General features: G+C 46.5%; 1 protein-coding gene across 7 annotated transcripts in view; it reads right to left on the bottom strand.

Annotated features, from left to right (window-relative positions):
• The window catches only part of HIP1 (huntingtin interacting protein 1), a 170,163-nt gene that overhangs the window by 93,758 nt on the left and 51,400 nt on the right, over positions 1–25,005 (bottom strand). The window contains exon 1 of one of the 7 annotated variants that reach the window (XM_014609868.3): positions 6,558–6,938. The exons of 5 other annotated variants lie outside the window; for them this stretch is intronic. In XM_014609868.3, the coding sequence (XP_014465354.1) occupies positions 6,558–6,575 (18 nt within the window). In that variant the 5' untranslated portion in view covers positions 6,576–6,938. Of the gene's footprint in view, positions 1–6,557; positions 6,939–25,005 lie in introns of those variants that run through there. One more of the 7 variants, XM_019486318.2, reaches the window with a different exon arrangement.

The raw sequence follows: 25,005 nt of genomic DNA, 5'->3' as shown, positions 1-25,005 counted from the left end.
TAATATTTACTGAAACAACCAATCAGAGTGCTCCACACAGAGTGCCCTGCGGAGTATAGCCATGAGGGTGGGGACAGAGGCCCTGCTTCTTGGAGGCGGCATGGGGTGCTGGCAGAGGGGGATGGAGGGAATGGCGGGGACAGAGTGGGATGGCGGAGCGCTGCCATAACAGTGGGGATGGAGGGGATGGCAGGGCAAGCTTCCTCCCCCACTGTTCCTGGGAGGTGGCCGTGGCGTAGGGTGGCGTTTGGTGACGCTCTATCCCCACCCCCTCCCTCCCATCATTCTTGACAGCCAATTCACTAGTTTCTTCAGAAAACTGCTTTCAACCAAGCCCATAAACACAACAAAGAAGTAGAAACCCTAAAAGACTATGGTCCTGTAGGACATCCCAATAAAATGATAATTATAGGACTGTCTAGTTTCTCGGTTGCTGCAGGCCAAGTGTCTCCTGGGCCACACCGGTGGGGGCTTCATGCTGTGCAGGCTGCACTAGCTCAAGCTGCAGACACCCATGGGCTGCATATTGCATAGGTGCTCTGGCCTTACTCTCAGGTCCCCAGCCATGCAGGGAACCCAGGCTGCAGTCTGCATCATGCCATACTGCAGAGTCCCCTGAGGCTGGGGCAGGTAGTGAAAGCGAGAGGAGGGAGAGGGAACCTGGAGACCTTGGCTGCTACTGCAGTCAGAGCAATGTGGGGAGTGGTGGCTGAGTGGAGCCTAAGGGTTTTACCAATTAGACTGTCTTTGTCTACTAAACTTCCCTCCCTCCCTGGCTCTACAAAAGTATAGCAGACTTGTGGCATGGGATAAGGCATGTGTCAGGGGTTTTTGAAGCCTCCTTCAGAGGCACTTGGTGTTGGCTGCAGCTAAGGGTAGGGATTTTGACTGGGGTGTGACAATGCTCCTGCTGAGACTTAGGGGCCGGGACTAAAGGGTCTTCCCTTCCACTCAGGTCAGGCCAATCGCCATATTTGGAGGCAGGGGGGAATTTTACCCCACAGTCAAACCGATATGGACAGGGGGTGGGAAGAGTTGCCTTCTTCTGTACTTGGTAATGTGGTCCTCTTCCTGAGATCTCTTGTGCATATGTTAACAACCTTTACAGCAGCAGGATAGTAGCCACAGTGGTATCCTTGCTTCACCTGTGGCAGGTTAGGGTGTTACATCTTCAGTTCTGTGTCAGGTTTGACCGTGTAGTTTTACTAATAAGTTAGACAATAGATTTGTATAGGATGGTTTGGAAAGGAATATGATCATGCCTCAGGTAGGGGCTGGACTAGATGACTGATGGAGGTCCCTTCCAGGTATATTTTTCTGATTCTATAAGGGGCATTTCTCCCATGAAAGAGTAGGGCTGGAGGCACTGGTCTCTTTAAAAAGCATCAACTGCAAGTTATTCAATTTAAGTTTCTCTCTTTAAATATATAAATTGCCAATGAATAGCCAAAGACAAATCATGCATATTCAGGCAGCTGTCCAATTGTACAGTCTCAGAAAGGGTTTCTTCCACCAAGTGCTAACCCCCCCCAAAAAACAAAAAACAATCTATTCTGGATAATGATTGGAATAATTAACATCACACTTAGGAGTGGAGTGCTCTTACGGTAAGAAGAGGGGGTGCCCCCCTGCATCCTCTGGCAGATTCAGTTTTTCCACTCTGCCTGCAGCTCTTGTCTCAAAGGAATGTCTGGAGGAGACTCTTATAAAACAGGACAGCCTCACAACCCGTATGACCGTATATAGTAGCACCAAGAAAAGAGAACCACCCTGGTTTGTACACAGTGCAAACACAAAGGAAATGAAGCCACAGCAGACCACACAGAGGCAGGTGACACATACCGTTGCCCAATGAGGATGAAGAAAACTGAGAACGTCTCAGCTGAACCTTAATTCTTCCTGGAAGAGAGAAGGAAAGGGGAAGCAACAAGCTACCTACCCACAGTTCATCCCTGGATATTAGACTGTACCAGACACACCTAATGCTGAAGCCCTCTCCCAGCCAGGGGTTCAATTTGGACACAAATAAAAAGATTCTTCCCAATTCCACTTGCAAACTGAGTTCTGTGTATCAGAGATAGCAGATACTAGATACAGATAGCAGATCCATGCAGTTCTTCCCAAGAGGATCATCCCTTTCCTCATTTAGGCAGTCAGTCTCAGCTGCAAATGTAATCCTTGATTTGGATGCATAGGGCAATCCTGCTTCCTTCAGAACTTATTTTCTGCCTGGAGCTCCAGGCATGCTGAAATATTGCTTCATCAGTTGGTGCTTGGCTCACATCTGTGAAGAACAGTGACTTATTTTTCAAATGAAAATGTATATTCTGGAGAATAAAATGCTGAACTGCTGAGCTGGCCCAGTTTGAGCCTTGCCTCAATGTTTAAAGCTGCAGAGACAGATAGAGCACTCTCTGATGAGAGGAAGACAACAGAAGACAGTTATTGCTACTAGTGTTACTAAGGTCTTGATTTTGGTAGATCTCAACAGAGAAAGGAAAAAGGAGAAAGACAAATTGGGGACTGGAAAGGGCTGTATAAACAATCAAGATAAAAATATCTGACATCAAAACAGTGCCTCCTGTCAAAAAGTACGGCCTATAAAGTATCTAATGCAGGTGCTAGGGCAAGAAAGGAGAGGCCAAGTAACCTGACCCAGCAAGGCAAACCATTTGGGTTTTAACAGCTCTTGATCCTAGTGATGTTCCCCACCACAGGAAGGATACTATCCACCTCCATTAGCTTCCTGAAAGAAATCATGACATGAAAGCAGACATGCTGGAGCGTGTGGGGCTCAGCTGATAGCATGCTTGTGTTCTCCAGCTTCTGGTAGCTCTGCTGATACTTTAGGTTACACTTCCAGTTTCTGTCAGCAGGGACAAGAGGCTCCCCAAATCAGCTGCAAGTGTTCAAGAATACCTGGCTAGGAGGTGAGGGGTGAGAAGGAAATGCAAGGCCAGATTCAGTTGGAGCAAATCCTACATCCTGTGTGTGTGTGTGTGTGTATGGGTCTGCAAACATATGCTCAAGAGCAATAAGTGCAAGCAAGCTCAACAGAGCTTAATAAAAACCTTAAAAACACTACAAGAGTAGGTGGGCAGCATAACACAGACATTCACTGGATTTTAAACGTATCTAGGAAAAGGCCTCCAGAACAAACAACTTGTGGGTATCACAAGAAGAAATCTTGTAGTCAGGCAGCTGAAAACCAAGAAGGGGTTACTATGGACTACAGAGAAAATATCATTGGTTTCAGATTCCATCTCACATAACTCAGAAAGAGATCACTGACTTAAGGTTAATATCATGTTTGACCTATTGTCACCATACGTCTTAATGAAAAAGGCAAGACAAGGTACGAGAATCACAAACCATGAAACGGAACTGTACTTCTACCGTATGATTGGTAATAATGACTATTACAGAAAATATTACTGTAACCATGTGAAACCAGTGGGATGAGGCCTCAATTTTATCAGTAAAAAGGTTACTTAACAGTAACAGGATTTCTGTGTGTACACTTCCTCCTATAAACCTCTAGGTAAGACCTATAAAGTCTGCATTGTGAGCCATGGAATTATTAACAGCGTGTCTCTCCCTCCTTGGAGGAATTCAGGAACAAGGGTATAAAAAACCTTCTTTCTCTCTCTGTTAGTCCTAGAGAGGGGAATCCATATGGAACTATAGACACAGTGTATTCACAAAATCTGTAGGTATGAGGAACCAAACTTCTTATCTCCCTGTGAGATCTCCCCTAGATCTTTTGAGTTGTCAAAAGTATTCCTGTGTATCAAATGTCATCCTTCTATTGGGGTAACATCACAAGAAGTAGCAAAAAGGACATGGCCACACATTTCATGGGTCCCAGACTTAAAAAAGGAGGCTAAGAGGGGGCATAGGTGAAAGAAAGACAAAACCACACAGAGTTGGGTGCTCCACCCAGAAAAATCAGCCAACATCTATATCTCAGTTCTTTACCTGTCAAATGGGATGTGAATATTACATTTACAGTGGTGTGCAAAGTCCCACTTCTTAATGTTTGCACAGCACTGAATATCACTAGTATTGCACTTACCCACCACAGCTTTAAACATACAAAGGAACACTGCAACCTCTGAAACAAGTCAGAAAAGACAAAGCAAGGACCAGTCACTTATTTCTGATGATCACAAGCCAGGACATTCCAAGGCAGTGCATCCTGAGCCATTAGTGCACTTCTTTATAGCAGCTGTTGCCCCAGAAAAGCACTCACTGGTCTTATTATTTAATAATTGATGTGGGTATGACATCACTAGCATCCAATCAGTTATGCTGGTGCCCCATGTTGCAGAGCTAGTTCAGCAGTGTGGCCAGATGCTTTATCCAGGCACGTTAGCCAGGTTCCTTATTTTATGTGGAGATTTCATAAACTAAAAGCCTTATATCTACATTTCTATACTTCATCTATGTTTGCAGGAAGGAAGGGTACTGGTCCCCTTCATTTTCTAGGCTCAGTGCTTATAAAGACCCTCCCTCAGCTTTCAAAGCATTCCCAGTACTTTATCACACCAGCAGCTGGAGTCTGCTTCTACTGAACAAAAGCAAGCATTTGGGCATTCTTGGTGCTTGCAGGACACAACGGGAGCTAGTTATTCTGTCTCTGTCTCCCAGGTTGGGGGTGTGAACTACTGAAAAAGAGTGGGACTGGAAACTCCTTAACATCTCTGTACAAAAGAAACCCATTTCTAAAGGAGAAAAGAGACGTCAAAAGAAAATACTGCTGAGAAAGGAACTGATATTTCAGTCCTTCCTGGTCACTGAACTCAGGATGAAACTTGCCCTTTGGATGACAAGTCATACATTTTTACCAACTGTATATTCTGCCTGATGCTTTATGAAATACCTTCCAGGGGAACATACAAATCAAGCTATGCTTGGTATTTGAATAATGCCATACCTTCAAATGCTGCTATACATTATTTAAATAATCAACCAAACAACCACAGTCTTCCTCTCAAAACGAACATCCCTCATTTATTTGGTTTATCAGCATGTTTCTGAATTAAGCTGATCCTAAGCCTGAATCCAGATATATTAATGCATGTTGAGAAGGTCTCACAGATGAAAAAACTTGACAGCTAATCCAGTACACTGACATGTAGACTACTGATTTAGCCACAGGAGTTTTTGTCAAACTCCTGCCCCCAAACTCCTAGTGAGAAGTAAAGGAGTCATATCTTCCTAAAAGAAAAAGGGTCCCCAATACATTAAGTGGATGTGAAAAAATTCAAGGAGCATTCATATCCCATGCCTGGTTGATTTAAGGTATCAAGCACTATCTAGCAGAATACCTGGGAATTGATAAAAGCCAGTAACTTAAGAGCTTCAACACTACTGAGGTGGTCACATTAGGATACTAGAGGCCAGCAGCCTGGCCCCCAGAAATACTGAAGCCAGCCCTTTCTTTTTTCAGAGATCTTTATTTAGATTTTTATCATCTTAAAAATGTAAATGACCAAGAACAAGACCTGCACAGAATGCACACTGTGCAAGCTTCCCCTTTATCTACTTGGCTCTGCCACTGCATCTGGGTCCCAACCTACACTGGTCCCTGCCACTTCAACTCCCGAGGGACCCATTCACTGTTCAGATGAAAGCCTTCTTTTCCAAGATGAAAGGTCAGTGTATTAATCAAACCTGCCAGCTGGCTCATTAATCACCAAATCCACCTTATAGCAGAAAGACTTTACATCCAGCACTTCCTTTTGCTCTGGACAAAAGGCAGAAACCATTATACTCAAATACTCTTCCATTATACTCAAAAATCTCCCTGCAAAGCACAGAATGTGCATAAAGAGCTCCCAGATGTATCATACATGGAACCTTGAATCCCTAGCAAAAAACCTGAATTAAGCGAACTGGACAACAGGAGAAAAACAAGGTTAAATGGGCAGACAAGGGTGAATCCTAACACCTAGTATTCTGCTTGAATTGGGTGGAAGAACAGAAACTCAAACACAATGAGACCCTCATTTGAGGGCTGATCTTAAAACAACATCCAATTGCAAAAAGCACAATGTCTTGTACAACAAAATGCAAAAAATAAATTGTTTTTTTCCTTGAATTATTAAAAGACCAGGAATCAAATTTCAGGGTGTTTAATTAACCAAAACTTCAAATTAATCCAATGAAAAGGAATTTTGCTTGATTAAAGGTCCCAGAACACAGCAATGACACTGAACTGGCACTTGAAACATACTTGGATGACCTGTGCACAAACTCCTGCGCCTTCCCCTTAGAGCCTCTCCCCTTCTTCCCTTGCATGCCCTAACAATATCAGTCTTTAGAGTTTGCCTCAAGCATAAGCACATGCAACAGGGGTTAAAAAGGTCAGGAATGAAGGATGATGACAAAACAAAATAAATGTGAACTAAAGGGAGAAACAATCCGAAATGCTGGGTGTTCCAACATCTCAATTCAGAAAAAGGGGATTAAAAATGAGCTCAGTGAACAAACCCAGCCCATGAGAAAGGGATGCTGTGCCTAGAAACGTGCATTAAAAGCAGCTGTTCACTTACCATCTTGCCCACCTCCATGGCCGAAGTCTGCTCCTGACTCCCCACTTGAGGAAAGGGCCTGCTCAGAAATTCTGAAGCTGGAAGATCACAATATCCAGGATGAAAGAACCCTTCTCCCCCAGTACTCAATACTCTGGCTCAGTATATGGTTCTAACAATTCCTTGCTGGCATCGCTGCAAATCAGCAAGCACTGTTGGAATGAAAATGCTGGGGCAGAAAAAGGAGACAGAAGGGGCTGAAAGTGGGGCCAGCTTGGAGATTGGGGACCGCTTAGAAAAGAGGCAGAATGGAACTGGAAGGTTCTGATGAAAGCAAAGCAAAGTAAAGGGTAATAAAGCTTCAGCGGGCGTGCACAGGGAGGGGGGCGGGGGGGTGGAAGAGAGGAAGAGACAGAAAGGGAGGGGGGGGAGGAGAGAGAGAGAGAGAGAGAGAGAGAAAAGGAAAGACAGCACGCGAGTCCAGAGACGGCAGGACCCCTTTGGCAAGGATAAGAGAAATTAGCTGGCTGCCAGGTTGCGGAGGATGATCTGCTGAGATCAGGAGGACGAGAAAAGAATCCAGTGGCTGGAGCCTGCCTGCTGCACTCAGCCACAGGCTGGAGTGTGTGATCTGAATAACAAAAGGAGCTCCTCTCTCCCAGCCAGAAGGATGGAGCTTCTATTCAGAGAGCCAGTTTTGTGCGAGAGAGAGGGCGCAAGAGAGAGCGAGCGAGCATGTGTAATTTCGGACTACTGACAAATGAGACTCAGGAAGTGGAGGCAGGGCTCTTGAGAAAGTGGGATAGATTTGGTCTCCCCTTCTGCACAGATGCTTTCCCCCTACTACAGACCCATCTGCCCAGCAGTAAGCCTGTAAGGCTTAGCAATGTCTTTATAGCAAACCTACCTCAGGTTTTACTAAATGAAATTCCCCTGAGTTGTGAGCTCTAAAATGTTTTTGGTCAAGCGTTTTCTTGGTCAAAAACATACGTGAAAGGAGAAAAGAATGCCAATGAGCAGCGCAGAGAAGGGGCTGCCCCTAGAGGGCAGAGAGATTACAGCTCCAGCATTCCCTGTGCACTGATTGGCCGTTATCAGAACACGCTGGACTCCACTTCTGTATTTTTGCAAATGGCCTGGACATCCTGCCTTGATAAGAGCCAACAATCAAAGGTCTGTCTAGTGCAGGATGCTTCATTAAATACCTTCCAGGGGAACATAAAAAAACCAAGCTGTGCCCGGTGTTCGAGTAGTATCACACTTTCAAATGTTGCCATACATTATTTAAATATCAACCAAACAGCTGGAACAAAGAAGCAATTGGGCTGTGGATACAGCTCTAAATTCCTTACACACAGCACACTGACTGAGTGCACATTCCTCACACTACATTTCAGATTGAAGGGCGTCTCCTTCAGTGTAGCAGGCGGTACAGAGAGATGAGGGGAATGCACTAACAGAACAAGGAACATGACATCTCCTCCTTCCCCCCCCACCAGCATTAATATGGCACCCTGAGACCATCAGATGGGAGGCAGAAAAAGAAAAAGCATTTTTACTGTGCTTTTCAAAAATGCCCTAAAAACAGACCCAAAGTAGATGAGAGAAAAACAACACATTGCTGAAATAAAGCCACACCTTTGGGGAGCATGACAGAGGGGTGAGGAGAAAGAGCAGCCATTCTATATTAATCATTTAGTAAAACAGAAGGAAAGATGATCTTGTTGAGGAGGAAAGAGAAAAATAAAGGTCCTTGTGGTTATGACTTTGGGCTGAGAAGCACAAACTCTAAGGTCTGTTCCCAGCTCTGGCACTTGCTGCCTGCAGGAAGGTTACTTAGATTCTGCATTCCACATCATCCCTTTTTGGAAGAGTGGAAAGTTATTACTGCTACCATCCTTCCCTTCTACAGCAATGCCATGCAGATAAAACTCATTCCTGGTTGTTCTGTGCACCACAGAAAAATCTAACAAATAGCCTAGAAAGAACCTAGGAAAACAGAATATAAATCACCCAAGTTACGAGTCTGCCTGGACGCTCAAGTTTTAATTCCTCATCCCTACACCTTGGTGACAAGAACCACAAGAACCTTGGGTGTCCTCAGGTGTTGAGGCCCTTGGTTTTATGTCTCATTTGAAAGATGACACTTCCAATGTCACCAAGTTCTCTAGCTTCAGGATTTGTTACTACCACCTGCATACCTCCAGTTCAGTTAAAGGGCAATGTGGCTCCAGTTTTGGTACCAAAATATAACAGCTCAACCAAAAGGTATTAGCTGAACTGCTTCACAGCTCTCCTTCACAGAAAGGGTGCAAAAGTTCATTGCAACCAGGCTGTATACCCCAATCTACTTCATAAGAAGATAATATCATCCATAAGGTTGTGCTTGTTGTTTTGCCAAGTGCCATTCAAATCTGCACATATGATTCTTGAGGCATTATGGAAAACCCTAGAGCCAGTTGGGGCTAATTTACATTCATAGTTACAGCAGTTTAACTAGTTGCATTATTCAAAACTCTATTAGATAAACAAACACAACTTTTTGAAGACTCTTAAACTAATTTAAGAACTTCCACACTACCCGAATTGTATAATTCTGTATCAATTTTGCAGAACTGCTACAAGTGTAAAGCTTCTGAGGACAATACATTTGAGAGAAGTGTTTAGTTTTTACTAGAACACGCAATTGTATAAACAATTCTGCAATGGGAAAGGCACAAAAGTGCTGACACAGTTGGGCTGTGAAAAACACACTTGTGAACACAACTCAGTCATACTTGAGAAGCAGATAATAACCTGAATACATAAACATGGTTACAATATATACCATACTACAGGATTTTAATTAAAAAATAGCTGCAGTATGAGGACAGTTTGCTCTGCAACCAATCCATGACTAAGTTGCTTTTATTAAGCTCTGTCCTTTGAAGTATAAGTTTTGGCAAGGAAGTGAAACAAAAATTACACATTGTGATACCTAAGTTAATTGAGTTACAGTAACAGAGGAACACCAAATGGAGTTGTTTTAATTCCACTTTTGCTGGCATTATACCTGGCTCAGGTGCAAAAGGCAGCTACATTATTACAGATCAAACCTTTCTCTCCTCAAATGTCCTCACTATGACTCTGGGAGAACTTGAGATGGGAAAGGACACAGACAAAAAGGACTAGTTTGCCACTATAATAAGGTACAGCACATCATTACAAAAGGAGGAGATAGTTTTGTCTGTGCTGCCTCTTACTGATGTGACACTATGCAACTAGTGTGACACTATGCTGAAAACTGCATCTAACAGGACACAAATAACAGTGGACCCAACAAACACATGCAAGATATTCCTGACTGGATCTGCCAAAAGCACAGCAGTGTTGCACCTCTTGCATCATCATCCTGGTTAGTCAGAGGGCCCATGCTAACCACAGCTTTGAAGGACATCATAAGACTAGTTATTTATATGACACTATAAAAAGGGAACAAATGATGTGTGTATGGTAAAGCCAAGTAGGCACTGGCACCAGCCTGGAGTTGGCCACTTTGATTTAAAAAGTGTAAATATTTCCTTGATTCTCTTTTATGCTTCTGAGTTATTCTTGTCAATAAAACAACTTATCTATTTTTCTCCAAAACTATACCTGTTTGTTTTTTTACATATTGCAGCTGAAAACCACGAAGACTTTCACTTGAAATTTTATATAACTACAGGCAAACAATGACATAGCCAGTTGTTTTGCTGTACTTTATTCAGGGTTCTATTTTAAAGCAAACACCTTGTGAAAAGCTTATAGTACATGTACGATAAGCATTATTGTACACATACAATGCAAACACACACAATCAGGACAAAATATCTTTTAAAATAAAATTATATATAATTTATATAATTTATTTATATTTAAACAAGTACTAAATGACTGGACAGTAATAACTGTGCAGTCAGTGTCTCATGCACACATTGCCACAGTTCTTTTTCAGATTAATTTGGCCCATACTTTTGGAGAAGGATGATCCAAGCTCTGTCCCTACCATTGCTATAGTGAAGTTCCAGGAGGCTGTGGCATGCAATAAGAATAAGAACTCAGCTTTGTTGCCATTTTTAATGTGAACTCTGCTATGAACTCAGACATTTAGACCCCTTAAAAAGCAATATAACCAAAAGGCTCAATTAAAAGACAACCTGCCCAAATGTTTTTGGACAAAGCTATAGCCTAGCCACATCATACAGACCTCACCGGGTGGAAGATAGATATGAATCTTCTCTATGAAAGAGAAGAACTACACCTTTTTCTGGTGTGGTAATCAGCCCAAAGAAATCAGAGAGTATGGTGTTGGCTTTGCAGTCAAAACTGAATGGCTGTTTGCAGTAGAACATCCAAACAAAGGCCCCAAAAGATTAATGGTGCTTCGACTCACTACTCCCTCTGGTCCTGTCACTCTCTTATGTTCATAGGCTTCAAATCTCACTGCTTCATTCAAATCAAAGGATCACTTTCACGACAAGCTTAGTGCCTTAATCAGTAATATTTCACCTAATGAAAAGAATTCTCCTGCTTGGAGACTTCAGTGCAAGGGTTGGTGCTGAGCACACTGCCTGGCCTCACTGTTTGGGCACCAATAGTGTTGGCAAAATGAATGAAAACAGATGTTTGCTCAAGTTGTGTTCACGCAATGAGCTATGTATAACAATTTATTTCTTCAACGTGAAACTTCAACAAAAAGTATCTTGGCACCACGCATGATGTGGACCCTGGCATCAATTTGACCTCATTATTACCCACTCATGAGACTTCCATGATGTAATCACCATGCTATCCTAACAGAGTGCTGACTGTGATGCTGATCAATTGGTATGCACTAAGGTCAAATTGTAGCCCAGGAAATTGTGCAAGAGCAAGAACTCTCCTTACTACAAATAAATGCCACATGACTGAAAGCTGAAGACACATCATCTCAATTCATCAAAACTCTCTCCGGGGCTCTACCATCTCTTAAGCTGTGTAATACTACTGAGGAGAAATGGGTTCAGCTCAAAGGAGCCATCTATCCCACTGCCTTGGACTCTTGGGATACCGTGCATCGCATCTCAAATGATTGGTTCAATGAGAATTCATCTTAATGACCACAATAAGCAGATGGATGGATGAGTTGAACATTACTCGCTCACTCCACTTTCCCTGACTCTGCTCTTAACATACTTGAAGACCTCTCAACCCTGACAGCACTTGACCATGAACCTACTGTAGGTGAAGTAGAAAAAGCCATTGATCAGCTTGTTTACAATAAAGCACCAGGGGCGGAATGCATACTGGCTGAAAATATTAAATGCAGGAGATTTGTCCTCTATCTGCACGAATTAATATGTATGTGTTGGACAGAAGGTGAAATTCCTCAATATATGTAGGATGCAAGCATAGTCACTCTGTACAAAACAAAGGTGATATGAGCAACTGCAATAACTATTGAGGTATAAAGCCTTACTTTGCATCATTGGGAAGCTGTTCGCCAAAGTTATCCTGCTAAGACTGCAGACTCTCGTGGACAGTCTACCCTGAGTCTCAATGTAGTTTCAGGTCCGGTAAATCCACGACAGATATGATATTCTCCTTGAGACAGTTATAAGAAAAGCGCTATAAACAAAGGAAATCTCTGTACATCGCATTTGTTGATTTCATCAAAGCTTTTGATCTTGTCAGTAGAAATGGTTTGTTCTAAATCCTGAAGACTGGCTGCCCCCCTAAGCTTCTGAGCATCATCAAGTCCTTCCACATTGGTAGGTGAAGAACAGTGCAGTTCAATGGATCATGTTCGGAAGAATTTGAAATCAAGAGTGGTGTCAAACAGGGCTGTGTCCTAGCTCCAATACTTTTTGGGATTTTCTTCACTGTCCTACTCAAATATGCATTCAGTGGCTCTTCAGAAGGAATATACCTTTGGACCAGATCTGATGGGAAAATCCTTAACCTCACTTGTCTCAAAGCAAAAAACAAAAACCTGAGTTCTTGTCTGTGAAATGCTCTTTGCCGACAACACAGCAATTCAGAAGCAGGAATGAAAAGTCTAATGGATCACTTATCTCATGCTTATGATGATTTCTGTCTGACCTTTAGCCTAAAGACAGTAGTCATGGGTCAACAAGTTGACTGTTCTCCTGAAGTTAGAATAAATGATGAAAGCCTGGAAGTGGTTGAAAAATTCACTTACTTGAGCTCCGGTGTCTCACAAAAATCTTGGCTTGAAAGCCAAAATTAACACTTGTATTGAAAAGGCAAGCAATGCCATGGCTAAACTTCAAAAGAGAGTTTGGAAAAACAGAGCACTCACTCATAAACAAAGATGTCCATCTACAGCGTTTACGTACTTAGCTATCATAAGGCAGCAAAATGTTGGGTCCTTATGCCATGGAAGAAAGAAAACTGAAGTTTCCATCTTTGATATCTCTGCCGTATCCTGGGCATAACATGGAGTGAAAAAAATCTCCAACTCTGCTGTTCTGGAAGGGGCCAAGATGCCCAGTATGCCCATGCTTCTGAGACAGATGCCTCCATTGGTTAGGACATGTGAATCGTATGAGTGGTGGCTGAATCCCCAAGGACACATTGTACGGTAAGTTGGCTCTGGCAAATGTCAACTTGGATGCCTTAAACTCTGTTTTGTTGATGTCTGCAAGAAAAAACTTCAAGAGCTGTACATCGATGGACAATGCTGAGAATCAATCACTTTGGACTGCTGTGAGTGGAAAACTGCCATGAAGCAGGGCCTATGTTGTTTCGAGATGGAGTGGGTCAATGATGAGATAGAGAAGAGGTATCAGAGGTAGGCAAGATGAGATGGTAGTTGGTATGCTGGCACAGACTCAACCAAGTCAGTGCATGCAACTTGCCGAAGGGTCTGCTTGTCATGCATTGGACTCCTCAACTACTCAAGAAGCTGTGGTGGTACCCAGTAACCAAAGGTGCAATCTCCATGGTCTTTTGAGACCGGTGACTGTCAATGAGTGATTCAATCACAAACTACTGTCAGTGTATGTTGAAGGTCCTTCCTCTATGCCCACTCTGCAGGTGTTAGCCATAGAACCTTGCCTCATTAGCTCAACCTACAGCAGCTCATGCTTTTTGCCTTGCAGGTCTGTGGTTTAATCTCTCAATGTCACCCAGGGGGAAGCCCTCACACTGCGTTTTGTAATGAATTAAGTGGGATGACTTTTGTTAACCTTATTTTTCAAAACAAGGATTGCACATGAGTTACATGCTGAGCTGAACAGGCAAATAAATCTACTTCAGCTTTTAGAGTGACAGAAGAATTCTGTGGAGGGAGAAGGAAGCAGGGAAACTCATATGGCCTGGGTTCTGAATGCAGGAGTGCAAGACCCTTGTCAGTCACCAAACATTCCTCACATCACCCACTGGGTTACCGCAATGGCTACCATGAGTAGCTGCCAGCCCTGATCTGAACTCAAGAGACACGTACATGCTAATCCACCATTTCAGCTCTCAATGCAAAAATCAGCACATTCAATGAGAAGATACAAAACTAAGCACCTACCCAATACACCTAATACCCTGACAGGCTGTTTGAGCCAAGTGTTTTCCTGGCAGCTCTCTGGCAATGTGTAGGTGCGTTTGGGGCTTGAAAGGTGCTTCAAAGCTCATCTAGCACATTAGAAGTCCAGGGAAGTAAACTTTGCTTCTGCCTTTTGAACTCTCCCTCTGGCCTGTTGGTAATAACACTGCTGACTTGAGAAGATTTTTCAACCCTTATACCTGCATGAGTTTGTGATTGGTGTATGGAAGTCAGTGGGAAGCAAACACTCAGAAGAGAGTGAGAGGTCTGTTCTCATAGATCATGTTCTCATGATCTTTTTTTTTTTATGCCTTCTTCTAAGACAGAAAAACAACAACAAAACAACACACCAAAAGGCCAGGTCAAGAAGTCTCATCTTGACTGGTATTCTTTTTATTAGTTTGGGGAGTCCTACTTTCTATTCAGTTTATAAGGGAGAACAACTGTGTTCATGTCAAAACCTGTTCTGACAGTCTGTTGCCAATGTATTCCTCAGTCAGATTCTCACTTTAAGAAGAGTGTCCCAACATTAGGCAAAAGAACTCCTCACCAGATCATAATGACAATATAATATGATTGCAGGAGGCCCAAACCAGCTAAATAGTAAACAGGTCAAAAGGCTGGAGAAGGACGAGGGCCTGTGGTAGATAAGCACACTGCATATGTACCCCCTGGATGCCCACCTTGACTTACATGAGGAGATGAAATTTCAAGAAGAAGGATTCTGAAAACATAAGGGAGTTAGTTTGAAAAATATTCTAAAGGAAAATGTTTAGAAATTAAAATCCATACAACATCTCAGAATGGAAGCTATTTCAGAATCTCTGATATTAAATGATAAAAAGACAATCTGAAGAGGCAACAAGAAAAGGGGGAAAAGAAATTTTAGTTAAATGGCATTATGTTAGATTAAATGGCATTATGTTAGATTTTCATGAATCAGGAAGATCATAAAATGAGGTACACTGAAACTAGGAATGATGTGGGAGAGTCAGCACATGGTGTAAAGGGAGCAGTGAAAAGAAAAGATAAGGGTGTTAGAGAGTGTAGGTTTCTCAGTGTTTAAAAAAAAACTGCATGGTGGAAGGGAGGGGATGAAGGACAAATCATGGAAATGAGGTACTGACAAAGGCTCAGGTAGAAAAGGCAACCAAACCACCTGGGAAGTCAAAATGTACCAGTCAGGGACTCGCCTGCTGTGCCTTTGATGGGAGAAATTCAAAAGATTACTCCCAACAGAGAAATACCAAGTGTGTTCAGATAGTAGGGCTGTGCGAAATTTCAACAGGTGTTTCGTTTTGAAGCTGTTTTGATGCATTTCAAGCTCGAAACAGTGAAACTGAAACAAAACAGCTTTGAAACAAAACAAGGGCACTCAAAACATTTAGAAAGTTTCGAAACATTTCGAGTTTTGAAGCTGGACTTGCTTGCAGCTAAACAGAAACTAAGGAGGGAGGGGGAAGAGCGGGGGAAGGACTGTTCTGATATTGACCTCTAGTTCCCGGTTCGATTCCCCAGCTCCCGCTTCAATCCTCCAGCTCTCTGATTGCTTCCTCCAACTCTCTGATCATTTCCCCAGCTCTTCCCAGGGGGCACAGGCTCCCAATCTGTATGCAGGGTTTCAGCAGGCTGCTGCTGCAGGCTAGGACCAGCAGCAGCCACTCAGCACAGCCTGTGCCAAGCACTGGGAAGACTGCGGTGCTGTCACTGGCCCCAGCCTGCAGTGGCAGCCTGCTGAAACCCAGCACGCAGATGCGGGGGCCTGCACCCCCCAGGGAGAGCTGGGGGAATGATCAGAGAGCTGGGGAATTGAACCAGGGGCTGGGGAATTGAACTGGGGGCTGGGAAAATCCAAATGGGGACTGGGGAAATGTTCAGGGACCTGAACACTCCCCCAGCTCTCTGATCTTTCCCCCAGCTCTTCCTAGGGGAAATGGGCCCCTAGATGATGTGGGATAACAGCAGGCTGCTGATGTCAGCTGGGGATGGTGGCAGCTCTGGCCTATTTCCCCAGCTTGCAGCAGCAGCCTGCTGAAACCCTGCATGCAGATCCGGGGGCCGCGCCCCCCAGGAAGAGGTGGGGGAATGATCAGAGAACTGGGAGCTCTGGCTGACAGGTGGATCTGCCCCAGCTATGGGAGAGCATGGCACCCTGCCATGCCATGCTGCAACCATGCCACGGGACAGCTGTCACATGGGTGCCAGACGGGGGGTGGCGATCCCCACTGCCCTGTGCTGCAGGGGGGGGGCTCTCCCACGAACCCCCAGAGGCCCCAGTCACCGTTGCCAGAGCCAGTGAGTGTGGGGCTTTTTTTTTTAAGGCTCCACACTCACCAGCTGCAGAGCATGCAGATGACAGCATGATGCCGCTGTCAGCTGGGGCCCGGGCCAGGTACCAGCACCTGAGTCTGCCTGGCGTAGCCTGTGCCAAGCGCCAGGAAGAACCCAGTGCTGGAACTGGCCCCAGCCAGCAGCGGCAGCCTGCTGTCATCCCGCATGCAGATCCAGGGGTCCATGGCCCCCAGGAGGGCTGCAGGCTGTGCCCAACTTCTCCCGGGGGAGTGGGCCCCTGGTTCTGCATGTGGAATGACACCATGCTGCCACTGCCAGCAAGAGTGACACAAGTTTTGCTTTGAACAGTTCAAGGTGCAGTTTCACAAAAATCTTGAAACTTGGCAGGCTTCATGCCCTCAGAAGGGGGGGGGGGGGTACCATCCCTGTAATTTTCATCAAAATCAGGCAAGAAGTGACAAAGTTCTAGGTATTTTCATGATCCCCCGTTATAGCCTATGGGCGAAACGTCGAAACGCATCAAAACAACATTGAAACAGCAAAACAGTTTCAATGAAATGAAATGGATCAGTGCTTCAAAACAGCAAAATGAAACACTGTCCCTTCGAAATGGCGAAATGGAAGTTGTTTTGCACAGCCCTATCAGACACTGAACTTAAACAATCATAGGTTTTATTGGTTCCCCCATCCCCATCTGACAAACATAAACTTGCCTGGATGTCCATCCTACCAGGCATGATGCATAGAGGGTGCACATGGGTGCATGTGCACCCCCTGAGCATGGCAGTGCACCCCCTACAAAAAGGGGGTGGGCCGTCTGTGATCCCCAAGATCCCAACTGGCCACCACCACTGGCAGCGGCTGCAGGTGGTTGCCAGCCCTTGGTTGGTGCTCGCCACCCCCCCGCTGCTAACAGAACCAGTGGCATCTGCAGAAGCTGCCCTGCTTACTGCCGCCAGGCTCCCACCACGGCCGCTGTGCTCCTGCCGCTGCTGTGCCCCCCCACCCACCAGGGGCACAAGTCATTAATGCATCCCGCTATAGTCCCCACAGTTCTGGTGGTGAGCTGTGCCGAGAGTTACACTCACTCACTAATAATCTTTGCTTTTCCCTTCTAGGTGGCCAGAGCCTTGTTCCATGAACCCCACTTGTCGTTGTCAAACGCCATGGTAATTACTCTCTTCGTTCTCACTTGCTGTTCTCCATTCACACCGTGCCAATTGGTTTTGGTCGGCTCTCTCCGAGCCTTCCCAGATCTCTCCCAAAACTCTCTAACTGCATTGTTGCTCTCCTGGGCAACTTTCTCTTCACCACCATTCTGCCCCTGTTCTCATGCAGCCGTGGCTCTCCACCCCACAAAGTGACAGGGTTTTCGGGCACCCTCTTACATGTTCCTTATGGTACTATACTTTCAATGCAATTTTATAGTTACTCCACAGGCCTCAGGCATAACACAAAACAAACTATGCCAATGCAGTGCACAATAGCTTGTTCTCCATCTTGCAGCTAGCAATTTTCACATACCCTGAACCACCCTGTTAGCCAGCTTATCAACTCCACTCCTCTCCTTATTCCAGGGTCCTCCCCTGCTCTGTTTCCTTGAACTTTTTTTATATTGCATCCTGTATTATAAAAGTCTGTACAGACCAAGGATCTTGTTCAAAAAGCAGATGCTGGCATATATAATTTAGAGTGGGGCTTGCTTTCCCTTAGCATGGGCTTCACACAAAAGTTTGCTTGTGGTTGGGCCACTGACACAGGCTGCTGAATCTGCTATGGCAGTGGTGCTCAACCTGTTTGGCTGATGGGCCAGATGAGTAGTTCTCAATCCCTCCATGAGCCAGATCAAGCAAGTGGACCCAATTTGGAACCCACGGCAGGCTTGGCCCAGCCCAAATCTAGCTATGCAGGGGAAGGGGGCCTGGCCCAAGCCTAACCCAGCCTCATCGAGGAGAAGGGGGAAATGGCCCAACCTTGTGGGATGAAGGGGGCGTGGGCCCACCTCCACCTGGCCAGATAGAAGAAAGAGGGTATGGCCTGGCCCTGCAGTGCAGGGGAGGAGGTGGAGGGAGGGAAGAAGAAGGGTGCATGGGCTGGCCCTGAACTAGCTGGCCAGGGGTGGGGACCCAGCCCTGCAGAGAGAAGGGGGCACAGCCTGGCCTCAACTTGGCAGTACAGAGGAAAGGGGGGCATGGCCCAGCCCTGATCTGGCTGTGCCAGGTGGGGAGCTCATGGCCCGGCTCCAACCCTCCCCAGAGTTTAGGATTTTGGCAACAATGAATGGAAGCAGCACTGCTGCTGCCCCCCGCCACCAAATTTCTCAACCCATGGGGAGCCCCACAGGCTGTATTCCAAGGTTCTGTTGGCCACATTTGATCCACAGGTTGGAGGTGGAGCACCCTTGTGCTATCTATGGCTTTGGCTAACACTTGTTAATGCTTGTATAAGTGCCTTCTTTTTTTTAGGGCCTTGCTACATCTTACATGGTGAGCCACACAAATGTTGATTGGTGTTAATACTAGTTTGAGTTTGGAGCAGTCACACTTAATGCCAGCAAGGGCATGGAGAGCTGGAAGGGAAGAATCTGTCCCTTCTCCACCTATTTCAGGACTCCCCTGTGTTCCCAGGGCTCCCTGATACCCTTCCCAGCCCAACACCTCCAGAGCATTACTTGGAACTGCCTGTGCTGTCTGCCCCAAGGAAACAGGCAGGAAAGGGTTAAACTGCCTGGCCAGCCAGCTGCCACTGCTGCTGCTCTTCTGGGACAGCAGCCAGGCAGGCAGGTTAACCCTACTCTGCCTGCTCCCCCACTGCAAGCAGCCACAAGTAACTGGGGGGAAGGGTAGCAGTGACTGGGGATCAGCGGTGGTGGGGTAGGGGGTGGTAATAGGCCCAATCTGGACCAGCAGGGGCAGTCGGGGTGTTTTCACTAAGGCATTGCCTAGAATGGCTACATCTTAGTGTAAATGGATCAGAGAGAATCCTTACCTGGAGTGGAATAACTTTGGGCCACATGCATAGCTGGCAGAAGGCTGGAGTTAATGGGGTGTAGCCCCCGCAAATGCGGGGCAGCAGGTAGGGCTGCAGGGCAGCCCTGCCATGGGTTCTGGGAGACTGCTGCAGGGGTGGGGAAGGGTGCACACGCAGCCAGGATCACAGCCCTGCGTGTGGATCACTGCCCATCACTGGCAGGCAAGTATCAGTCTACTCTGTGAAGGGGAAGGGGCTTGGGGGGGTAGATTGAGGCCCCCACATTGAAGGAGGGAGTGGAGCAGAGGCAGGAGTGAACGGGGCCCCAGCTGGGCCAGGTTGTGGGATGCTCGGAGAAAGAATTGCCACCTTGGAACCAGGAAAAAAACCCCAAATCATATACTAGAAGTCAATCACCTACTGTATCATATTTTAATTTTATTACAAAAAGATCCGTCATGATTTGTGTTGGTATACTGTATATAGCGGGGATTCCATAATAACTAAGAAACAAGTCTTACTCGTGTATATTGTGTGTGGGGGGTATGGTTGGGGGTGTGTGTACGATAGGGTGTGGGGAGTTGTGTATGGTGGGGTGTGGGGGAGTGTGTGCATCTGTGTATGGTGATGGTTGGGGTATATTTGTATGGGGGGTTTGTGAGGGGGTGTAGCTGTGTGTGTGGGGGGTATAGGGTATGTTGTGGGGTGTGTCTATGTGAGGGTTTTTGGGGGCAGTGTGTGGATGTGAGGACCCCCATACACTCCCCCATATGGCGCATAGCCCCTGCTGCCTCCAGGTGCTGGTGCCTGGCAGTGTGCAGCTACAGCCAGTGCTGCACATGGGGGCGAGGAGCATAGCCTACCGGCCCACCTGTACCGTGGGGGCTGTGTGCGGCGCACGTGAAGTTCCCACATGCACAGCACTGGAGGAAGCCCCACACTGGAGCCAGCTGCCTTCCCAATGCCCTGCCGCACAGGTCCCAGGACTCAGTGGGCAAGCAAGAGCCAGGGCTCCCCTCCACTTCTGGCACAGTCTCGGGACCTGCATGGCAGAGGGCAGGGAAGGCAGCTGGCTTCAGCCTGGGGCTAGACAGAGGCAGGCCAGGCAGGCTGCGCTCCATGCTCCCACGTGCTGGAGCTGTGCAGTGCCAGCGCCTGTGCAGGGCACAAGTGCCCTGAGTGCTGTTGCTCCTGCTTCCAGCAGCAGGGACGGCGCACCATGCGGGGAAGTGTGTGGGGGGTCCCCACACCCTCTCCGATCCTCCCTCATGCCCACACCCTGCCCAACTAAGCTCCGCACTCCTACCCCCCCCAGGTGTGAGCTCTGTGTTGCCACCAGCCCCACACTCCCTGCCCCACCCAGCTGCAGCTCCCCCTGCCCCTACTCCTGCTGCTTCCCTACCTGCTGCCCGAAGTGAGCGGGATGCTGGAGAAGCCAAACAAGTCCCCCAGGGGTGGCTGCAGCAGCGGCAGCAGCAGCCTTGCCCAGTAGCTGAGTGCTGGCTGGGGTGGGTCCTTCCACCCACAAGGGTGGGAGCAAAGCGCAAGAGGGTATGTTGGGGGGGGTGTATACCTGGGTCTCTCGTTCCCACCCTTGTGGGCAGAAGGGCTGGGATAAGGGTAAGTGAGGGCACATGTTTTTATAGATGCAATTAATAAGTAAAGGGGGCATTCAACACCTACACTGGAACTAAGATGTTTGTAACATGTAAAGGTATTTAGGAACCAATTGATTTCGGTAGGAATTAGGGCCAAAAATGGGCCAAAAACTATTTTAAAACAGGGGTCGCCAACTACAGCCTACAGTCTGCAGGATCCAACCCACAGAGCTGTGGCTTTAGTAGCATTTGGCAGCAGGGGGCTCTGCCCCCACAGCTCCACAGCCATCTGCTTGGGGTTTGGGTGGAGGTGGGAGACTGCCTCTGTGGCACTGTAAATGAAAAGCACATGCTTGGGCTCCAGTGGAAAGTATTTCCCTTTCTCATTTTTTTAAATTTCTTCCATTATTTGACATAAGAAGATAAAACAGAAGCTTGGGTGGCCTTTGCTGTACCAACCGTTCAAGGCTTTTTAAACTATTTTCCCAGCTCTTCTTACTCCTCCTATGGAGCACTCCTTTCTCCTGAACAACAGTCTTTTTAAGAGGAGAGAGCTTGTACCTGAGAACATCCCAGGGATTTCCAGAACAACCATTAGAATTCTTTGGTCCCTTTTAATTGACACTTGATTCTTTTTCTAATCTGGTTACATGGGCAAAATTAAGACCTGAGCAAGCACCTAAGTGCCAAAAAGACTTAAGAAGCTCCATTAAAGATGGTGCCTATGCTTTAAACTGATCCTGTGACCAGGGGGAAATTTAACTTAGGCAAATCTTACATTTGCACTGTATGTGGTCACTCAGGCTATTTCTGTCTTTATTAGCAGTTTAAACTGTTCTAAGCAATATGTATTACTCAGTATGCAATTACTATTGAAATGTCCAAATACATATTTTCATAGATTTCATAGACATTAGGGCTGGAAGGAACCTTGGAAGATCATCTGGTCCAGGCCCCTGCCCTAGGGGCAGGAAGTCAGCTGGAGGCAAAGGATCCCAGCAACATAAATGTCCAAATGTCTCTTAAAGGAGTCCAGAGAAGGTGCTTGCACCACCTCTGGCAGCAGTCTGTTCCAGGCCTTGGGGGCTCGGACAGTAAAGAAGTTCTTCCTTATGTCCAGGCTGAAACGGTCACAGAGAAGTTTGTGATCGTTTGACCTTGTCATCCCTTGGGGCTCTCTGGTGAATAGGCGTTCCCCCAGATCCTGATGTACACCCCTTATATGCTTATTGGCAGCTACCAGGTCCCCCCTGAGCCTGCGCTTTTCCAGGCTGAAGAGTCCCATAGCTCTCATCCTCACATCATAAGGCCTGTTCTCCTGCCCTCTGATCATGCACATGGCTCTCCTCTGGACTCTCTCAAGCTTCTCCACATCTTTTTTAAATTGTGGAGCCCAGAACTGGATGCAGTACTCCAGCTATGACCTCACCAAGGCCAAGCACAGCGGGAGGATGACATCCTGGGATTTGCTAGAGAGGTATCTATGGATGCAAGCCAGAGTTTTGCTCACTTTACCAGCTGTAACATCACATTGGTGGCTCATATTCTTCTTGTGGTCTATCATGACCCCCAAGTCCCTTTCGGCCGTGGTGCTACCAAGTGTAGCACTGCTGAACCTATAATCATGCTGTGTTTTTCTTCCCAAGGTGGAGTACTTTGCATTTTTTGGTGTTGAACACCATCAGGTTTTCATCCACCCATCACCATCCTGTCCTCAGGTGAGGATGCTTTACCCCAAAGGTTGGTGTCATTGATGAACTTCGCCAGTCCACTTCTGACACCAATGTCCACATCATTAATGAAGATGTTAAAAAGTATAGGCCGAAGGATGGAACTTTGGGGGACCCCACTAGTCAAGGTGCACCATGATGATTGACTTCTGTCGACTACCACTCTCTGACCTTGGAGCCAATTCCCCAGCCAGCGGACTGTGATGTAGCTGAGGCTGCAGTTAGACAGTCTTTCTATGAGATGATCATGGGATACCAGATTGAAAGCTTTTTTAAAATCAAGATATATGACATCAATCTCTTCTCCCTTGTCCAGGTGATATGTCACCTGGTCATAGAAGATGAGATTGGTCAGGCAAGACCTACCTGCAACAAACCCGTGCTGGCTATTCCTCAGCATGTTGCCATCAGCCAGTTTGTCAAGAATGGTCTCTGATAATTTTTTCCAAGATCTTCTCTGGGATAGAGGTCAGGCTGATGGGCCTGTAGATCCCTGGATCTACTTTCCTCCCTTTCTTGAAGATAGGCACCACACTGGCCTTCTTCCAATCTTTGGGCACTTCGCCTGAGCGCCACAAGTTCTTGAAGATCCATGCCAGTGGCTGAGCTATGATGCTTGACAGCTCCTTAAGTACCCTGGGGTGTAAACTGTCTGGGCCAGCTGACTTGAAGGCTGTCTCAAGCTGTTCCTTCACACAGTCAACACTGATGAAGGGTAACACTTCTCCCTCACCCTGGCCGTCCTGTACCGTATTGAGCAGGGCTGTCCCATGGGGCTGGTGAAAAACTGATGCAAAATAGCCATTAAGCAGGTTGGCTTTTTCCTGGGCATTGGTTGTCAGTTGTCCCATATAGTTTAGCAGGGGTCCAATGTTACCCTTGCTTTTCCTCCGGCTCCCCACATATCTAAAAAAGAACTTTTTATTATCCTTGATAAGTGTAGCCAGTTGGAGTTCAGTTGCAGCCTTGGCTTTCCTGGTTTGCTCCCTACAGTCCAGACCAGTGCAGAATACTTCTCCTTTGAGGTGGATCCAGTCTTCCATCCTTTATAGGGCTTTCTTTTTAGATGATGGAGGTCCACTAGTTCCCTGCAGAGCCAAGGGGGCTGCTATGCCCTTTTGCTGCCTTTTCTCCAAGACAGGACAGACATTGCTTGTGCTTCCAGGATTGCTCCCTTGAGGAGTGACCACTCATCCTGAACTCCCCTCCCCTCTGGGTCGTGGTCCCTTAGGGCCTTGCCAACAAGCTTCCTGAGCTTGTCAAAGTTAGCTTTCCTGAAATCAAGGACTTCTGCATTGCTGACCCATTTGCCAGCTTTATGCTGGATGGTGAAGGTGATCAGCTCATGGTCGCTGTCTTCCAGCTTCCTTTCAATTGTTAGGTCGCTAATTAAGTCATCCCCCGTTGCCAGTACCAGGTCAAGCAGTGTTTTGCCTCTCGTCTGTCCATAGACTTTTTGAGCCAGCGAGAGCTCATCCAGGCACATGAGGAAGCTTTGCAACCATTCAGATGTGGCCAAGTGCTCTTCCCACGAGATGTCTGGGTAGCTGAAGTCTCCCATGACAACCATGCACAAGGAGCATGGAGCCTCAGCCAGTTCCCTGGCGAATTCCTGGTTAAGCTCTTGATCCTGGCTAGGAGGTCTGTAGTAGACTCCCACCATTGTGTCCCCTGTGCCATGGTTCACCGTGGATTTTAACCCAGAGAGTCTCCAATTGTCCACCTTGGGTGCCAATGTCAGTTTGCAGGGATGCGTAGCTTTCCTTGACACAGAGAGCTACCCCACCGCCCCTTTTGTCTGCGTGATTTCTCCTGTACAAGGTATAGCCATCTATACCTGTGACCCAGTCATAGGTGGAGTCCCACCAGGTCTGCATTATCTCTATGAGATCTAATCATTCTTGTTTAGCAGGAGGACCAGTTCCTCCTGTTTATTCCCCAAGCTCCTGGCACTGGTGTACAGGCATGTAAGTGTCCCATTGGGGGCCTTTGCCTTCCCTACAGATCGTTCTGGGGCTGGATTAGGGGTGGGGGGTTCCCTTGACTGCCTTAGCCTGCTGGATTTGCAAAAGTTGCCCAGTGGGCTTGCAGTGGCGGTAGTCCCCCCATCCCCTGGTGGGCTTAGTTTAAAGCCAGGGGATGGGCTGTAATATTATTTTGTTATTTTGTTAGATATTTTGTTAGATCTTTCTTTAGTTTATTATGATCCTATTACACATGAGTTATTGTGTGTTACAACAGCCTGCGATAGCTCCTTTGAAGTGGTAGGACTCTAGTATCTGGAGATAGATGAATTTACTGGCAAAAAATAAAAAGGTGTT

The sequence above is a fragment of the Alligator mississippiensis genome, chromosome 14, assembly GCF_030867095.1.
Source record: "Alligator mississippiensis isolate rAllMis1 chromosome 14, rAllMis1, whole genome shotgun sequence".
Taxonomy (NCBI): Eukaryota; Metazoa; Chordata; order Crocodylia; family Alligatoridae; genus Alligator; species Alligator mississippiensis.
Note: the sequence above shows the minus strand (reverse complement) of the source record. Positions and strands in the feature narration are given on the sequence as shown.